The sequence below is a fragment of the Dermacentor variabilis genome, chromosome 4, assembly GCF_050947875.1.
Source record: "Dermacentor variabilis isolate Ectoservices chromosome 4, ASM5094787v1, whole genome shotgun sequence".
In the NCBI taxonomy this organism is placed as follows: domain Eukaryota; kingdom Metazoa; phylum Arthropoda; class Arachnida; order Ixodida; family Ixodidae; genus Dermacentor; species Dermacentor variabilis.
This window is the reverse complement of record NC_134571.1, coordinates 235,846,778-235,865,198: the sequence shown is the minus strand read 5'-3', so window position 1 is coordinate 235,865,198 and position 18,421 is coordinate 235,846,778. Positions and strand designations below refer to the sequence as shown.

Genomic DNA, 18,421 nt, shown 5'->3' with positions numbered 1-18,421 from the left:
GACGGGAACACGAGAGGACGTCGGGGTGTTGACGTACCTCCACCACTTTATAATACCGAGACCAATCAAGTTGTCCAGCGCCGTTTATTCAAAAAAAAGGCAACGCCCCAGCTCACGCGCGACGAAGTAGAAGAACACGGAAGATGATGATGGCTATGTACAAATGAAAACGACAAAGTATGTTAATAGTGCTTACAATATTCAAACAATCTTTGGACATGGCTATGCTCTCCCAAAAAATAGGGAAGGTAATTCCAATCTTTAAATCAGGCAATAATAACTTTCCTTGTAATTATCGCCCTATTTCTCTCACCAGTAACTATTGCAAAATACTAGAACATGTAATCTACAGTAATGTGACAAGCATGTGGCGCCCCCTGGGGCTTCATTGGCCCGCCAAGCTCGGTGGCCTGCCAGGCCTGCCCAAGGGGAAGGACGAACAACAGACAGCAGCAGCAGCAGCAGCCTGGTTCAAGCCCAGGTACCACACAAGCCCGCAGCCAGGGTAGCCGTCGCAAGGGTACGCAGCGGGGGCATGCAGCAGCAGGCTCGAGTTCTTCCGCAGCCAGGCTCCACGTCGTGGCGGAGGACCCTTCGATTTTCGACATATGGCTCACAGGCCTTGTACCGTCGTGTGTTCCGCTGTACTTGCCGACTGTTGAAATCTGCGGGCACCACATTTCCATGGAGCTGGACACAGGGGCCAGCGTGTCAGTAACGGCGGAGAAACTTTTCAAGCATACTTTCCCGCGCGTGTTCGTCGAGGCTTCGAGTGTGATGTTGCGCAGCTACTCCGGGCAGCTCTCCCAGGTCCAGGGCCAGGCCCAGGTCAGCGTTCGCTTTGGCGACAGGGAGGCAACCCTTCCCTTTACTTAACCAAGGGGTCGTCGCTGAAGCTGCTGGGCCGAAACTGGATTCATGCACTGGGCATTCGTCTGCCAGAGTACCAGGAAGCCAACCTGCATGCGGTGAAAGATGTCCCCAGCCTCATAATAGAGTTCCAGTCCCTGTTCCAGCCAGAGGTGGGCACATTCGCCGGCACGATGGCTGGCATCTATGTACCTGAGGGAGCCCGGACACGTTTTTTTCAAGCCTCACCCACTGCCGTTCGCCCTGAAGAAAGGGGTCACCCAGGAGCTGCAATGGTTACAGTGAGAGGGCATCCTGGTGCCCATCAAGACATCTGAATGGGCCGCTCACATCATACCAGTCCTCAAGCGAGACAGCAGTGTCAAGATCTGCGAGGATTTCAATGTTACCATCAACCTCGTCGCTACCATCAAGAAGCACCCGTTGCCCCGGATTGAAGATCTCTGGTCAGCATTGTCCGGTGGACAGAAGTTTACCACGCTCGACCTCAGACACGCTTACCAGCAGCAGCTGATGCTCCAGGATGCCTCCCGGAAGTGTGTCACAATATCGACAACTTTGGGGCTCTTCCAGTACACACGCTTACGTTTGGCGGGGCCTCAGCCCCAGCCATATTTCAGAGGAAGATGGACAGCCTCTTCAGGGGCATGAGGCACATGGCGGTGTACTTGGATGACATCCTGGCTACTGGCAGCGATGACGGGGACCACCTGCAAAACCTGCACAACATCCTGGCACGACTGGAGGACCCCGGCCTCAAGCTCAAGCTGGAAAAGTGCATTTACCTGGCCCCCAGTGTTGAGTACTTGGGACATGTCATTTTCCAGGCTGGCCTAGCCCCTGCTCCCCGCAAAGTCAATGCTGTGCTCAAGGCGCCTAAGCTCCAGAACAAGGAGGAGCTTCAGAGCTACCTCGGCCTCATCAACTTCTACAGAAGTTTTTTACCGAACCTGTCGGAGCATCTACAGCCGCTCCAGCTCCTTCAAGATGGTCAGCAATGGGTCTGGAAGAAGGCGCAGGACCGGGCCTTCCAGCGCAGCAAGGAGCTAATCACCAAGGCTCCAGTGCTAGTGCACTTCGATCCTGCCAAGTCTGTCCTGACCGCAGTTGCGTCACCGTACGGCGTGGGAGCCGTCCTGGTGCACCGGGACAAAGATGGCCAGGAACGCCCTGTGTCGTTTGCTTTTTGTCGGCTTCATGCTGCAGAGCAACATTACAGCCAGCTGGACAAGGAAGGTTTGGCCCTCATGTTCAGTGTTGAACACTTCTGCTAGTATCCGTGGGGTCGAAAGTTCGAGGCGGTCACGGACCACAAGCCACTATTGGGGCTGCTGGGGCGTGACAAGGCAGTTCCCATGAAGGCATCTTCTCGAGTGGTACGCTGGATCTTGAGGTTGGCAGCTTAATGTTACCAGCTGGTTTACCATCCGGGAAAGGACATGGAACCTGCTGATGCCCTGAGCCACCTGCCTATGCCTGTGGTGCCTGATGCTGCTCCAGAACCTGCTGAAGTGTTCATGCTGGAGCACGCATCCCATGAGGTACTCTCCAGATCTGCGGTATCACAAGCGACTAGCCGGGACCCAGTCCTGTCTCAGGTGGTCAAGGGGGTGTCTCGTGGGGATGAATTGGTTCATCAGGCCTCTAGCCACAAGGCTGCAGAGCTGAGCTTGCAGCAGGAAAGCGTACTGTGGGGTTCCAGGGTGGTGATCCCACAAAGTCTCCACTCCAGGGTCCTACAGTCGCTGCACGCGGTTCATCCTGGCGTGGAAAAGACCAAGATGGTGGCCCAGTCCAATGTTTGGTGGCCTGGCCTGGACATTGCTCACATGGTGCAGAGCTGCCTAATCTGCCAGGAGCATCAGCGGGCCTCACGTCATGTGGAAATCACCCCCTGGCCGTCCAACAGAGACCCTTGTGCCACCTACATGTGAATTTTGGGGCCCCTTTAAGGGCCATTGCTTCCTGGTAGGGGTGGATGCCTTTTCAAAGTGGGTGGAGGCTCTACCTGTCACCACTCCATCAGCAGGCGCGACCATTGCAGCGCTACAACAGGTCTTTGCCGCCCAGGAGTTGCCGGACATCGTCGTGTCCGATAATGGTCCTGCTTTCGCCAGCGCAGAGTACCTGGCCTTGCTGACGAAGAATGAAATCCGCCACAAGTCTTTGTATTTCACAAGTCAGCACAAGTCTTTGTATTTCAAGCTTCTCTGTCATAACGGTGCTGCACCTGCACTTTATGGCTTGCCGAAGGTTCACAAGCCTAACGTCCCCCTGTGTCCAATCGTCGACTACACCCGCTCCATCTCTACAAATTGTCCGCATACCTGAACCAGCTTCTGGCTCCACTCATTGGGAAGAGCTCCACGCATGTGAACAACTCCTGTGACTTTATTGAAAAAAAATTGTGACGTGTCTCTAGACGACGACTAGGTGATGGTTTCGTTCGATGTGGTGTCGCTGTTTACCTCAATTCCGAATTACATGGCTGTGGAAGCATGCACTTCTGCTTTAGAATCTGACAGGACTTTGCCAGACAGGTCACCCATTGACGTCCCCGACCTCAAGAGGTTCCTCTGTTTTTGCCTTGGAAACACGTACTCCTGTTTTGACAAAGTCTTCTACAGGCAAGTCCATGGTACGGCAATGGGTGCATCCGTCTCTGTTACTGCTGCCAATCTTACGATGGAGTGTTTGGAATGGCGCGCTCTCGCATCCTTCAGTCCTAGGCCAAAAGTTTTTCTGCGCTATGTGGACGACTGTTTTTGTTTGATTCGGCGCAGCGCTTTGGATTCGTTAACTGCACACCTAAACAATAAGGAAAAGGCCATCCAATTCACAGTTGAGACACAGGTCGACAGCAGACTCCCTTTTTTAGACGTACTTGTCACCAGACGCGATGGACGGCTCTCATTCAGCATATACCGTAAGGACACACACACTGGCCACTAACTGAACTTTCAATCCGTTCATCCTGATGCTCACAAGAAGGTCAGTTGCTGCTTCACTGCACAACCGTACGAACCGCACTTGCACCACAGCAGAAAGTTGTTCCACTGACTTGGACCACGTAAGAGGAGATCTCTCGGCAAGCAGCTGTCCCACATCCTTTTTGAGTGCTGTGGAATGCCGTCTGTCCAATCCAGCTCGTCCGGCTCATCCTCGACCTTCATCATCCCGATCTTACTCATCCCAATCTTACGTTCCAGGGATAAGCGAAACCTTGCCTGGCATTCCATGCAGTTATGACATTGAGCTGGCACACGTGCCGGTGTGTAAGCTGAGGCAAGCACTCGTTGGCAGTAAGGACAGGCTTCCGAGAGAATCATTTCCCGGCGTGGTCTATAAAATACCCTGCGCAGATTGTGACTACACATACATCGGTGAATCGGGCAACTTCAAACAGAGACTGAGGCAGCATCAGAAAGATGTCGAAAAGAAATGTACAGTTTCGGATGCCCTTGCCGAGCACACGGATGCAACGGGCCACAAGATTGACTGGGACCGCTCGAGAGTTATTGGCCAAGAAAGAAACCTGAAATCGCGGCTGTATCTGGAATCGTTGGAGATACGAAAAACACGTCACACGCTCAATCAAAATGAGGGAACCCTCCCCCCGTCATACACGCGCTGCTTACGTCACATTCTGAAGTATACATAAGCTTCCATGAACCTTCCGTCATCCCATTGTGAACAAGGCTTCCGTAGGGAAGCCGAAACGTCTTTTAGATTTAATCATTTTTTAGCATTTCTGTTGGTCAGTGTCCATCGTTTTATTGCTTCATATTCTGATGCTACATATCAGGGCTTATTTTTCACGGTTTCTATGTGCATGGTGTTTAAGATTGTGTAACGTTTTCAATGCGTTGTTCATTTGAATGCATCCCCACCACCTTGTGAAAGCCTTAAGGGACACCATCAACAATAAATCTATGTCTTCCTCTTATTTTGGTTGAATAAGCCGTTATATTTGTAGTGAGACACAAACACTTACAGTCCTCTTCATCGTCATCGGCACTTCTTCTTGTGCAATGGCGTTGTGTCCTTTGTTTACTGCTCTGAGAGAGCATGAGAATCAGAAAAAAAACTTTGGGGCCTTCTTAATTCCACTTTTAAAGCAGATGCGACAGCACTCCTGTATCATCCTGAATCTGCTCAACCTTAAAGTAAGGAGCACATGGATTAAAGTCAATTAATGCGGATTAGCAGGTAGACTAACTGGCGTTGATTAGTGACATGAGTAAGTGAGCTAATGTGAATTAGTTGGATTGGTGTGTTGAATAATTTGGATTAGAGGAATCAGCGGACAAGGTAAGGTGGATTAATGGGTCAGACCAACCTCGATACTTTTGGGGTCCTTGGCATTTGCAAATTTTACAGCGCTCTCCCTCTCGACCAATCACAAAATTTAATTGTGCACAAAGAAGCGGGGAAGTTTTTAGGTGACGGACAACCTAACTGCTATAAAATGTTCTTCTTTATGCACATATTGCGCTGTTATGTTGTTTCTAGCGTAAGATCAACATCTCGCAGCGAAGTTAATAAGTAATTGCCTAATGCACATTTTGTATTCATCCAAAGGTTTTCGATACAAATATGTATATGAGGTAAGATTGTAGGAAGCAACTGAAAGAAAAAAAAAATCAGGGGCTATCAATTGGTTTGATGCGAAGAAAACCCAACAGCATTCTTCAATGCCTTCTCTTCCTTTGTGCTACTGTTCTGCAGCCATGGAGTACCAGCGACCACTACCGCTGCTTGTGACTTCACTAAGCTACTACCGTTACTAGGGCCCAATTGCTGTCACCTGTCGCTGAAGAGTCATTAGCAAGTGGCTCTCGCCAGTGTTCCCCTATAACCAGTGTGTCAATATAGCTGTTCCTTTTTTCTAGCCGGTCTGTTAGCAGTTGGAAGGTGGGGAGAATAAAACCCCTCTAAACCCCACCCGCAGCGCTTGACAGGTGGAGGCTGACGTCGATGCTGGACAGTTTTCAACTCCCAGCACTGCTAATGCTGCCGCATTAAGGCTAAAATGCCATTGAAACTATAGGTACATGAAAAGCGCAGCAGATCAACCAATTTGTTTTTTTTAATCCAAAAGCATTACTTGCCTCATTGAGTGAAAATATGTGTGTGTGCGGCGACATTTCATGGTACCAAAAAAAAAATTCCCGATGGGCAGGCTCTCTGCTGCTCGAAGAGGCTGTCCGCTTTCCAGTAGCCTGCCCACCTGCCTGCCTGCCAGAAGATTCAAGCAAGGATGCCCGATTTGGAAAACGGCCCATCATCGGCCGGCCAGAAGAGTGTGGCGAGGATGCATTATTTGGAGTTATGAAACATCGTTCCAGCGCACAATTGAACAAGGACGAGAAGAGAAAGACAACACGAACACCGGTGCGGCCCGTCACTGGTAGGCGAGGGGAGTGGAGCACAAGGCGATACCGCGGTGGCCTCGTCTAGCCGTTCTTTTCCTCAAGAAAAAAACTGCAGGGTAAGAAACTACAGGTTTATGAGCCAAGAATAATATTAAATTTATTTATATTACCAGACTAAAATAAATTATTAAAGATAAACTTCTGGCCATAAAGTGTAATGCTTTCACATTCACACACATAACCAGCCTTATGTGTCCCTGCAAACCTTTTATTTCGCTTCAGTTAGTGTTGTAATCGTTAGCCTCCCATGGAAAACATTTCGCAGTGGATTGTACAGTTGGCTAAGTCCCAACATTTACAAAAAAAAAAAAACTACATTATGAATTTGTTTTAATGCCGATGGGAAAACGAAAATGTAGCACTAAAATAGCAAAAAAAAAAAAAACTCCCGTTTTTTTTTTTTTTTTTCTCTGAACCCGTTTGAACCCATTTGAACCGGTTAAAACCAACACGAAATGGCAGGAACCGAACTCGGAACCAAACCCAGATCCGAACCCGAAAGGCTTGAACCCAAAGCTGAACCGAACCCAAAAAAATTCCGGTTCGGCACCCTGCCCACAGCCGAGTGTTGTCTGCACTGGAATGATGCTATCGGGAGAAGTGCCGGCAGCAGGGAGCAAATGCTTAGTCTGCTTCTCGCTCCAACGAGTCACGGTAACTCGAGATTATGCAACCTCCAATACAGTAAAACCTCATTAAACCGTACCCGCTTAAACAATAGTTTCGTTTTAAAAAAAAGTAAAGTCAGATCCCCTACTCGGTGGCCATTGAACATAATGTGTTTTGTATCCGCATAAACCAAACCAGCTTGTTGCGTGCAGATCGGTTAACATGTAGTGTTTCCACTTTTTGTCGCGCAAACATGGCGGTTCATCGTCTCCATCGGGCGGCCCGGCAGAACAACAAACCTCAGAAATCAACACAACGGCCTCCAAGCACTCTGTGCGTTTGCGCGTTAAGCCACATCAACATCAACATCATATCGGCGCCGTGCCTGGGAGCATTGTGGCGTCATGCAAGCGAGAACTCGTGTCGTGCTGAAACTCAGACATAAAAGACACAGGGTGCTTAGCTTATAAGAAAAATGGCGCATCGTTTGTGCTATCGAATGTGACGCAAAAAGTCGGCACTGCCACGCGTCATGGGTCTACTGTTGACTACATGTGTGTGGCATTTGGAATGCGAAGAAGTTGCTCGGCAGCGCTGCTGCGACCGCAAAGAGATGTCAGCTACGAGGTTCAATTTTTCGCCATTGTTGCCTCTATTGTTGCCAAAGTGTCGACTAGGAACAGTGATAAGGACAACACTGAAAGCTACAACACGGGCGATTCAGGCCCGACAATGGCAGAAGCTGCGCATTACGTCAGCCTTATAAATGCAATCGTCGCGACGAGAACAGCACCTCACAATGAAAAGGTGCCCCGCAAACTTTTGCAACAACACTGCGCCTGTGCACGGAGAATATGTAACGCCAACAAGGAATCTGCCATGTGAGTGTTTGCCGAGAAGAGGGGGCTGGCTGAAAAGCTAGCTCATAGCTTCAGCAAGTTTGATGCTGTGTCGTCACTGCTAGGCCGCCGCGGCATCAAACGAAAATAACACGTTTGTCGTACGAAGTAAATAAACACTATGTTTTGTCCCCTTTCAATGCACTCTCTTCGAGTTGCATTTTTGACAGGTAAGTGGGCGATCTCATGCTATTTCGGTTAAGCAGTACTACCGTTTAGTACGTACTTTTTCCGAGCTCCGGCCAACTATGGTTTAATGAGGTTTCACTGTACTAAATGCGTAGGAAGACAGCTAACATGATGCCATGCCATCTCGGCACTCCCACTCTTTGCTCAAGCGGCAGATTGCCTCTGAAGCAAGGTGCACAGCTGCACATGCGCTCAGCCGCGCTTACAGCCATGCGCAGCCGCGGCCAAGACACGCGCCAGAAATCGTGAGCACATGCTTGACCACTTTCTCGTGAGTTCGCTCCCCTCCCCTCTTTCCCTTTGGTCGTGTGGTGAGGCCGCACTCATGAAGCCACCATCTTTTTTTGTCTCACCCTCGCACACTTTTACTTGCCCCTAAAGATTGTATCACAGTTGGACTTTATACGGAACATGATGCGGCTCCACTTCGGCGGTCACTCTTGCTGCACCGCGTGCGATTTGAGAGGCGTGTCTGCTAGCAGCCCCTTGTAATTCAATCATTTGACCGTCGGCGTCCGTGGGAGTTTACATTTATTGTCTCGGCATTCCTCTGCGGCAGAAACGAAATTTTGTCATATTGAAATCGCATAGAACACATTTTGGTATGTTGAGGTTCCAAATACATGGTGTTCTATGGACAAGAGTTATGAACAGTTAAATGCTTTGTTACATAGAGAATTTCATTATACTGAAGTTCGTTATATCGAGGTTTAACTGTACATAAATACCCATGGAAGTGGACAGGAAAACAGAGCTGCAGTAGCTCAATTGGTAAGAGCATTGCACGTGTAATGCTACATGGGTTCATATTCCACCTGCAGCGAGTAGCTTTTTCATTGATTTATAATAGAGAAGTAATTCCCCCTATGCATTGCTTGAGGTGATCGTCTGTTGGCTTTATGTGATTATGACACTATGAGGAGGAGAGATTTTAAAGACCAAAGCAAAAGCATGCAATGTACTCACGAGGTTCTCAATGCTGCAACAGGTACAGAATTGCCAAGGATGTCATGTGTCACAGCACACATGTATCGAGCCTGAAAAGAAAAAAAAATTTGCAACACAGCCAAAGGTAGAAGGGTTGAAATCTGGGCCAGTTGGTACATACTTGAACGAAAAAACCAGTCAAAAACACAAAGGACAAAAGGAGAGGTTCACACCACAATGACTGGACTATCAACTGAGGTTTATTAGAATCGGTGAAGTCCCAGCAAGGCCAGCAGAGCATGCGCAACTGCATCATCGCTAATCACATAGTGTGAAAAGACAAGAAACGCTTCTATCGCGACCGACTTAGAAATTCGAATTCTTTTTCAAGTAAGCACACCGAGGTTGTACTAACGCAGTCATCACCTAATAAACTGATGTACGCTTCCAAGATTTCCCGCTCTTCTTTGCCCTTGCCCCTACCAAGAATTGGTAGGGGCAAGGGCAAGTGCGCTTACTTGAAAAAGAATTTGAATTTCTAAGTCGGTCACGATAGAAGCGTTTCTTGTCTTTTCACACTATGTGATTAGCGATGATGCAGTTGCGCATGCTCTGCTGGCCTTGCTGGGACTACACTGATTCTAATAAACCTCAGTTGATGGTCCAGTCGTTGTGGTGTGAACCTCTCCTCTTGTCCTTTGTGTTTTTGACTGGTTTTTTCGTTCAAGCCAAAGGTAGTCGAGATTAAAATGTACAGGAATGTGTTATTTGTAAAAACACATGGTGTTCGAGACATCACTTGCTGGATCATGGATTACATCAAGGAAAGTGAATTTCTTAAGAAATAATAAAGAAACTGCAAAAACATTTATTTTATAACCCCCAAGTTTTGCAGCCCGACCGGCTCCTTTGGTTGTGCGAAGGCTCCTATTTCTACTAAATATAAATTTGGTATAATGCGGAGTTCCTTGGGACATTGGCAAATGTAGCTGACAATTGCAGTGTGACACTTAGGCTGTGTTTGCTCCACCCACATTTATTACTGCCTACAGGTTTGCATAATAGTCTGCCCATTTTAAAAAGGTTGACATTGGCGGCGTTTCTAGTTAAGCCAGGGCTTTGTGCTAACGTTTATGCCACTCATAAAACACAATCATATACGCTCTAGAGCACTCAAGTATGCAATTTATTGAAAAAGCCTTTATGTGCCTTATTTTTGCCAAATATAAGCTTTGTGTAACATAGTGTCCCTTCGAGCCACTGGGAAACATAGCGTAAAAGGACATATAATGCTTGCAAGCACTAGGTAAATTAATTTTTCACAAGAGCTGTATTTATTCCACATGAATTTAACTATGCACGCAGATTTGACAGCCTTTCTCCCTCATGTTTGCTAAATTTGATCTTCGTGGCATTTGTAGTTACGCCAAGGCAATGGGCTAAATTTTATGCTGCGTGTAAAACACATTAAAAGAATGCTCCGGAATTCTTGAACACAGTTTACTGCAAAAACTGCAATTAAACCATGCACTTCATACTTTGCCTACAGATTAACCATAATGTGGCCCTTATATTCTTTAAATTAAACAAGGTACCGTACTTATGGCATGATTTGTGTGCCAAGTGCACAAGGAAAATAAACGTTTAGCGAAAGGAGGAGAAGCGCTAGAGCTGATCAACAACTGGATTTATTGGTCAAGAACACACAGCTATATAAACAAGGTGATAAGGTTATCACACACTGCATCCAAGACGGATGTCACATGGGTAGGTCTATCAACTATTAGTAAAAGCTTCCAAAAACTCTGGCCATAAAACCAGACTACATTAGGGGTTGTTTTTTCTATTTTCTTCTTTTTTTTGCACTCCTTATTGCGTAAACCCCCTGATGGCTGGCTTGTGCACCTGTCACCTCGATCATGACGCCTATTGGGGATAAAAGTTAATGGAGAATACCTTAGTAACTTGCGGTTTGCTGATGATATTGCCTTGCTTAGTAACTCAGGGGACCAATTGCAATGCATGCTCACTGACCTGGAGAGGCAAAGCAGAAGAGTGGGTCTAAAAATTAATCTGCAGAAAACTAAAGTAATGTTTAACAGTCTCTGAAGAGAACAGCAATTTACAATAGGCAGCGAGGCACTGGAAGTCGTAAGGGAATACATCTACTTAGGGCAGGTAGTGATGGCGGATCCGGATCATGAGACGGAAATAATGAGAAGAATAAGAATGGGCTGGGGTGCGTTTGGCAGGCATTCTCAGATCATGAACAGCAGGTTGCCATTATCCCTCAAGAGAAAAGTGTATAATAGCTGTGTCTTACCAGTACTCACCTACGGGGCAGAAACCTGGAGGCTTACGAAAAGGGTTCTACTCAAATTGAAGATGATGCAACGAGCTATGGAAAGAAGAATGATAGGTGTAACGTTAAGGGATAAGGAAAGAGTAGATTGGGTGAGGGAACAAACGCGAGTTAATGACATCTTAGTCGAAATCAAGAAAAAGAAATGGGCATGGGCAGGACATGTAATGAGGAGGGAAGATAACCGATGGTCATTAAGGGTTACGGACTGGATCCCAAGGGAAGGGAAGCGTAGCAGGGGGCGGCAGAAAGTTAGGTGGGCGGATGAGATTAAGAAGTTTGCAGGGATGGCATGGCCACAATTAGTACATGACTGGGGTTGTTGGAGAAGTATGGGAGAGGCCTTTGCCCTGCAGTGGGCATAACCAGGCTGATGATGATGAAGAGAAAGAAATGGAGCCGGGCAGGTCGTACTGCATAGGTCAGAACCGGTGGATCATTAGGGTTACAGAATGGCACGCTGCTACGCCAAACAGCTATCAAGGGAACGATGGCTCAACCGTTGCACCTCATTCGATGAATGTACCGGCCTGCATAAGCTGTGGTACATACAGCCATAGGAAGCAAACGAAAGTCGATCAACAACATCAGCAATGGCATGCTGGCAACCAGGGACTTGGCCCGGGGCGGGGTCTGACCCGGCCCGGTCCGACCCAACCCAGCCCAGCCCAGCCCCAGCCCAGCCCCAGCCCCAGCCCAGCACCAGCCCCAGGCCCAGCCCCAGCCCCAGCCCCAGCCCCAGCCCAGCCCCAGCCCCACCCCTAGCCCTAGCCCAGCCCCAGTACAGTTATTTTCCAAGTTATTTACATACGTGTTCTGTACTCCTTGATTGCGTAATGCCGCTATGACTGTTGGTGTCTCTACTGAATCAAACGCCTTTTCGTAATCGATGAAAGCCATACAGAGAGGCTTATTATACTCTGCAGATTTCTTGATAACCTGATTAATGACATGGATGTGATCCATTGTAGAGTATCCTTGCATAAAGCCAGCCTGTACCCTTGGCTGACTAAAGTACAGTGTTGCCCTTATTCTATTGGAGATTATTTTGGTAAATATTTTATATAATACTGGGAGTAAGCTAATCAGCCTATAATTTTTCAATTCTTTAACGTCTCCCTTTCTGTGGATTAGTATAATGCTTGCATTCTTCCAGTTTTCTGGGACCCTTGCAGTCGATAGACACTTCGTATAAAGAGCCACTAGTTTTCCAAGCATTATGTCTTCTCCATCTTTGATTAAATCGACTGTTATTTCATCTTCTCCTGCCGCTTTTCCCTGTTTCAAGTCTTGCAGGGCCCTTCTGACCTCATCGCTAGATATAGGAGGAGTTTCTGCATCCTGTTCATTACTGCTTCTAATTGAGGTATCCAGGCTCCTCTAGGTACTGTACAGGTCAGTATAGAATTCTTCCACTGCTTTTACTATGTATTCGAGATTGCTGATGATATTACCTGCACATATTTCAGTGCATACATCTTGGTTTGTCCTATGCCAACTTTATTTCTCACTGATTTCAGGCTGCGTTCGTTCTTTACGGCTTCTTCAGCCTTTCTCACATTTTCGAATATCACTTACTTTCACCTTGTTGATCAGTTTTGACAGTTCCGCGAATTCTATCTTATCTCTTCAATTGGACACTATCATTTTTGTCGTTTCTTTATTAGGTCCTTTGCTACTTGGGAGAACTTGCCTACTGGTTGCCTTGGGGCCTTACCTCCCACTCCAATTGCTGCCTCTGAAGCCAACCTAGTTACAGTTTCATTCATTAGCTTTATGTCATTATCATCTTTCTGTTCTAAGGCTGAATATTTGTTTGCACGTACCAGCCTGAATTTGTCTGCTTTTACCCTTGCTGCCTCTAGGTTGATCTGTTCCTTCTTGACCAATTTTGCTCTTTCTCTCTTCAAATTGAGGTGAATCCTAGCCCTCACTAACCTATGATCACTGCACTTTACAGTACCTATCACGTCTACATGCTGCACTATGCTGGGATCAGCAGAAAGTATGAAGTCAATTTCATTTCTTGTTTCAACATTAGGGCTTCTCCAGGTCCACTTTCTGTTGCTACGCTTCCTGAAAAAGGTGTACATTATTCGAAGCTTATTCCTTTCTGCGAATTTTAACACTATCTCTCCTCTAGCGTTCCCACAATCGAAGCAGTAGTTGCCAATTGCTTGCTCACCAGTCTGCTTTTTCCTGACTTTCGCATTGAAGTAGCCCGTTACTACAGTATACTGAGTTTGCACTTTTCTCATTGCTAATTCAACATCTTCATAAAACTTGTCTACTTCCTCATCGTCGTGACTGGATGTCGGAGCTTAGGCTTGTACTACCTTTAATCTATACCTCTTATTAAGTTTGATTACGACTACAGCTACCTTCTCATTAATGCTGTAGAATTCGTCAATGTTACCCGCTATGTCCTTATGGATTAGGAATACAACATATTGCTTCTTGTCTAGGAGACCTCTATAGCAAAGGACATGTCTGTTATTCAGCAATGTATGAGCCTCACCAGTTCTTTTAATCTCACTAAGGCCGATAATATCCCAGCACCATAGCCACTAAACAACCACAGCAAGTGTGTAGTAATTTACTTACTATACCAAGCCGGCATCGTGATCGTGTCTTACCTACATGCAGATGCTTGTGCAACAATTTTGACCATGTGCGGGTCACCATCATCATCGTGTTAATTAAGATAAATTCTGGCACTCGAATCCACTACCTTCATGGGAGTCGAACCTTCGAGCTTATGTGGGAGTCAAACCCCCGACCTTTGGTGTTAAGACCGAGTTTATTAGGGCACAGTTAATTAAAATTAAATTAATTAGGACACTCAAGCCCTCAATCTTTGGTTGGAGTCAAACCTGCCACCTTTGGAGTTAATTAGGCAAGGTTAATTAGGGCACAGTTAATTAAGGCAGTGTCAATTAAGGCACTCGAACCCGCAACCACTGGTGAGAAAAAACAAGTACAGTCAGAACCCACGACAACGAAATACCACAACAACGAAATTCCCGCCACAACGAAACATTTTCGTATCCTCGGCGAACGCCCATAGGATTTAATGCATTTCGTACCTCTCGGCAACGAAATGTAGCTGTACTGCAATCCCGCATCAACGAAATTTGCCGGAACGTAACTCCGCATATTGCGTAAGGCTAGCAGGCTCCAAAATGTGCTCAAATGCGATTGTTTTGCATTAAAATTGCGTAAAATACCCCCACATTACACTTGTCGGGGGGCCGCCATTTTTGTTCACAAGAACAACCAAGCGCCGGAAGCGATCAGTGCGCGGGAAACACGTCATGGCCGCCATCTTGTTTGTTGATCGCCCGTTTTCAGCGGCATCATGAGCGGCACGCACGTTGCTACCGACATGTGACGACGGTGTTTGCGCGCCTACCAGGCGAGATCGTTGTTCGAAACGCGCGTTCATTTTGCGTTCCCCGCGGTTGACGACTCGGCGAGGCCTAGTCCAATCGCGTGAGGCGAGACTGAACGCAAACTGGACGCGCGTTTAGAACAACAATCCCCGATCACGGCAGTGCACTGCGTAATGTGCGCGTCGGTGAGAAAAATGCAGCAAGAACAAAGAAATCTACGTCCCACCTATGTGGAATTGTTTATGGCGCTTGAGATGGCGGTCGCGGCGTATGGAGTGTCACGCATGGGGCCATGACTGACCGATCGTCCGGGAATACGCATCCCTTGCTTCAAGAACGCTGGTTTTGGTGCCACCCAACAGGCATCGTGTGTGGATTCTACGCCGGATGTAGATTTGCACGAAAGGGCCGTTATCTCGATCGTTTGCCTTCGCGTACACGAGATACGATCACTTTTGCGATCGGCACCGGCCGCGTCGGCGCCTATGGGCAACAGCATGCGCTGGAGAAATGCTGCTGCATGCGCTGTTGCTCTGCATCCGGTGCCGAGTTACGCAAAATCTCGGCAAGTAATCGCATCTCCGAAAGCAGTTGACCGTAAATTCTGCGCTACGGCACTACTGCCACAGCTGGTCGACGCATGCGGCACACTTTGTACTGTCAACAATGTGGTTCTATATCCTCGAGCAAAGCTTGCAAAGTAAGCTAACGGAATTTAGACAGTAAAGTTTTGTTCTGCGATGCATTACCTATCTGTACTGTCTCTTTTCGCAACAACGAAATTCTCGCGACAGCGAATTTTTTCGTGTTTCCCACCGATTTCGTTATTGCGAGGTTCAACTGTAATAAGAATAACAGCGCATTCGAATGAGAATGTCAAGTAATTTGATTAATTTATCTCGAGTGTGCAGGCTTTCACCTTCACCCTCTTTGGCGTATGCTAAAGTGACCGTCAATTTTATTGTATTCCTTTTACACATTCCTTAGACATTTTGCATATTGAAGAAGCTTTTGGGTGCAGCCTTCCACGTCAGGTTTACCAAAGTGGTGCATTTGCTTACATCCACATCTACAGCCACTAACTTTGTTAGCTTCAAATATTGTGGGAACAGTGCATTGCTGACATGAAACAATGGCAAAATATAGCAGAACATACGTCGTATATGTGCATACGAGTTGCATCATTCCACCCGAGGACAAGTCAATATGAGCGGCCCTTTAACAGTGGCACTGTGAACCAGATATATATATACAGTCAGACTTTGATATATAGAACACGGTTATATTGAGTTATTGCATATATCGAACACTTTCTATACCATCCAGAAAATCACATGTATGTTAAATTTTTTATTTTGAACGGGCTCGGACGTAAAATGGATGTATCGAACTCCGCCACCCCAGACCACGTGCGCTCTGGTGACAGCCAGTGAGCTTTCCCGCAACACCCTCGAAGAGGGCAGTGGCACGATGGGCGTTCCTGACTGCTGCGCACTATAGCTGTGCAGATCGATCGCTCCGAGGACGGCATTTGAACGTAGCAGCGTACGCATGCGGCGGCTAGGCTAGTTCGACAACGTCAACTACCCTTTGCACAATGTTGGCAAACCTTTGCACTTGTCGCACTGACTCCTCCTCGGTGCCGCGCTGTGTGCCTGCCATGCTTCGCAAGGACTGGCGGTTTGCATACAGAAAGACGTGCGTCAGCGCGCACTCACTGTGCTCACTCAGAGGCACCTTGGCAGATGCCACTTAATACTTCGTTACTGACACTGTTTCAAAATACTTCGATTGACGGACGTGGAGATCGCAGCAGACGTAGCGGCCAAACAAAGATGCTGCCAAGGTTTATCCTGCAAGCACTGATGTTGCCCCGCTCCCGACTTAACTGAGGCTGTAGCTGCTTTGGCCCTTCTATGCCGCAAGAGGTCACCATCCTACCACTTGTGGATCGTTTAGACTATGCTGAGGACTCCATGTTTAAGTACGCAGCTGTCAACAAGAACCAGACTACACTGCTGCAGCACTTTCAGCCAAATATATAGGTACTTTGTGTGAGGCTCCAAGTACGAATTACCTGCGCCACAATTGAAGCGTGATCGGGGATCGTTGTTCGGAGCGCGCATTCGGTTGCGCCGTGCGCAATTGGTCAAGGCCGCCCCAACTTCGCACGGCTGACAAAGTCGGTGCTGCCTAGGCTGATTTCATGTAGTGCAATTGACCGCGTGCTCACGGCGGATGACGTTGGCGCGACCTAGGTCAATTGCGCGTGCCGCAACCGAACGCATGCTCGGAACAACGATCCCTGATCGCGTCCTTGGTTCATTGACTGATTTGCATACGTTTATTACGCATTCTTTATGTGATTTTATATATCGAATTCTGGCTATATCAAACTATTTCACAATCACTGCGCTGTTCGATATATCGAGGTTCGACTGTATCTATATATTCCAGCCAGGCTATTATTACCCATTATCGCTATGCTTTAACTTCATCATACTTCCAGTTTGCACATTTGATAAAGTATTATTAGAGAAAACTGCTCACACAAATGCTCAAGTATAGCCTGTGTAGTTCTCTCGCGAGAACGGAAATGCCGTTGCTGGTAATGTTGGTAAGTGAGCAATTTGTTAACTTAAAAAAAAACATAAATAGGAGTGGTTAAACATTCTTCAGAAAAGCTTACCAAGGCAGCTTGCAAACAAGCACTATTGGGCAGTAACTTGTCACCGGAATGGGTCCCTTATCCTGCTTCAAGATCGGAACAATGACAGCATCTTTCCATGCAGGTACCTAGCAGTGCAATAATATTGAAAACTGTGAGCTGCGTCACTGGAGTATCAGTGTGGAGCTCACCATGCAAAGCTGTTACAGTTCTTCAAGGTGGCTTCTGGCTTGACAATGGTAAAAGAATGATTGGACCGTTTGTTTAGAATAATGTCTAGACTTACGGTCAAGTGTCTTGCCGTTATATCTCTGTTCCGCTGTACTACATGTGTGTTCATATTAAGAAAAGGTTTGTGCTCTGTGTCTAAAAAGAGGGAAATCATTAGCCAAGAGAACTTTTTCTGGGCACTGTGATGCATGGTTTGAAAATTTTAGAGCGCTCCAGGGAGCTGCATTATTACTTCGTTACCCGAGATGCTAATGGATCAAGCGATGCGTCTGCCGCCGAGGCACTAGATGCCCACTTGCGGTCGTTTTGAGCTTCTCTGCCCAACCAGAAGCCCTAAGCTTTCAGGTCGGTTGGCTCTTCTTGCTGGGTGGCAGAGCAGGCTGCTTCTGCTCAGAAGGGCCTACCACCAGTTCACTGTGAGTGGCATAACCTGCTCCCTGCATAGATAAGACATGCCTACATGCCTGTTTGAGTGAGATGTTTTCTTTTACCCTGACTTACACAAGACCAACAATGTGCTCAGTGCCCACAGTCTGCACAGTCAGGTGTGCTCTGCCATACCACTGAAATAAGCTGATGGGCCTATATTTGAAAGATTATAGGCCCATTAGCTTACTCCCAAGTATTATATAAAATATTCACCAAGATAATTTGCAATACCTGGACTTTAGCCAACCAAGAGAACAGGCTGGCTTCAGGAAGAGACATTCTACAATGAATCAAATCCGCGTCATTATCAGGTAATCGAGAAATGCACAGAGTATAATAAGCCTCTCTAATGGCTTTCATAGATTACGAAAAGGCATTTCATTGAGTAGAGATGCCAGCAGTCATAGAGG

General features: G+C 47.1%; 1 protein-coding gene across 5 annotated transcripts in view; it reads right to left on the bottom strand.

Annotated features, from left to right (window-relative positions):
* Nucleotides 1-18,421, bottom strand: part of LOC142580215 (nitric oxide synthase-interacting protein) — a 249,724-nt gene that overhangs the window by 83,344 nt on the left and 147,959 nt on the right. For all 5 annotated transcript variants that reach the window (XM_075691116.1, XM_075691115.1, XM_075691113.1 and 2 more), the window contains exon 6: nt 8,969-9,039. In XM_075691116.1, coding sequence (XP_075547231.1) covers nt 8,969-9,039 — 71 coding nt within the window. The remainder of the gene's footprint in view (nt 1-8,968; nt 9,040-18,421) is intronic.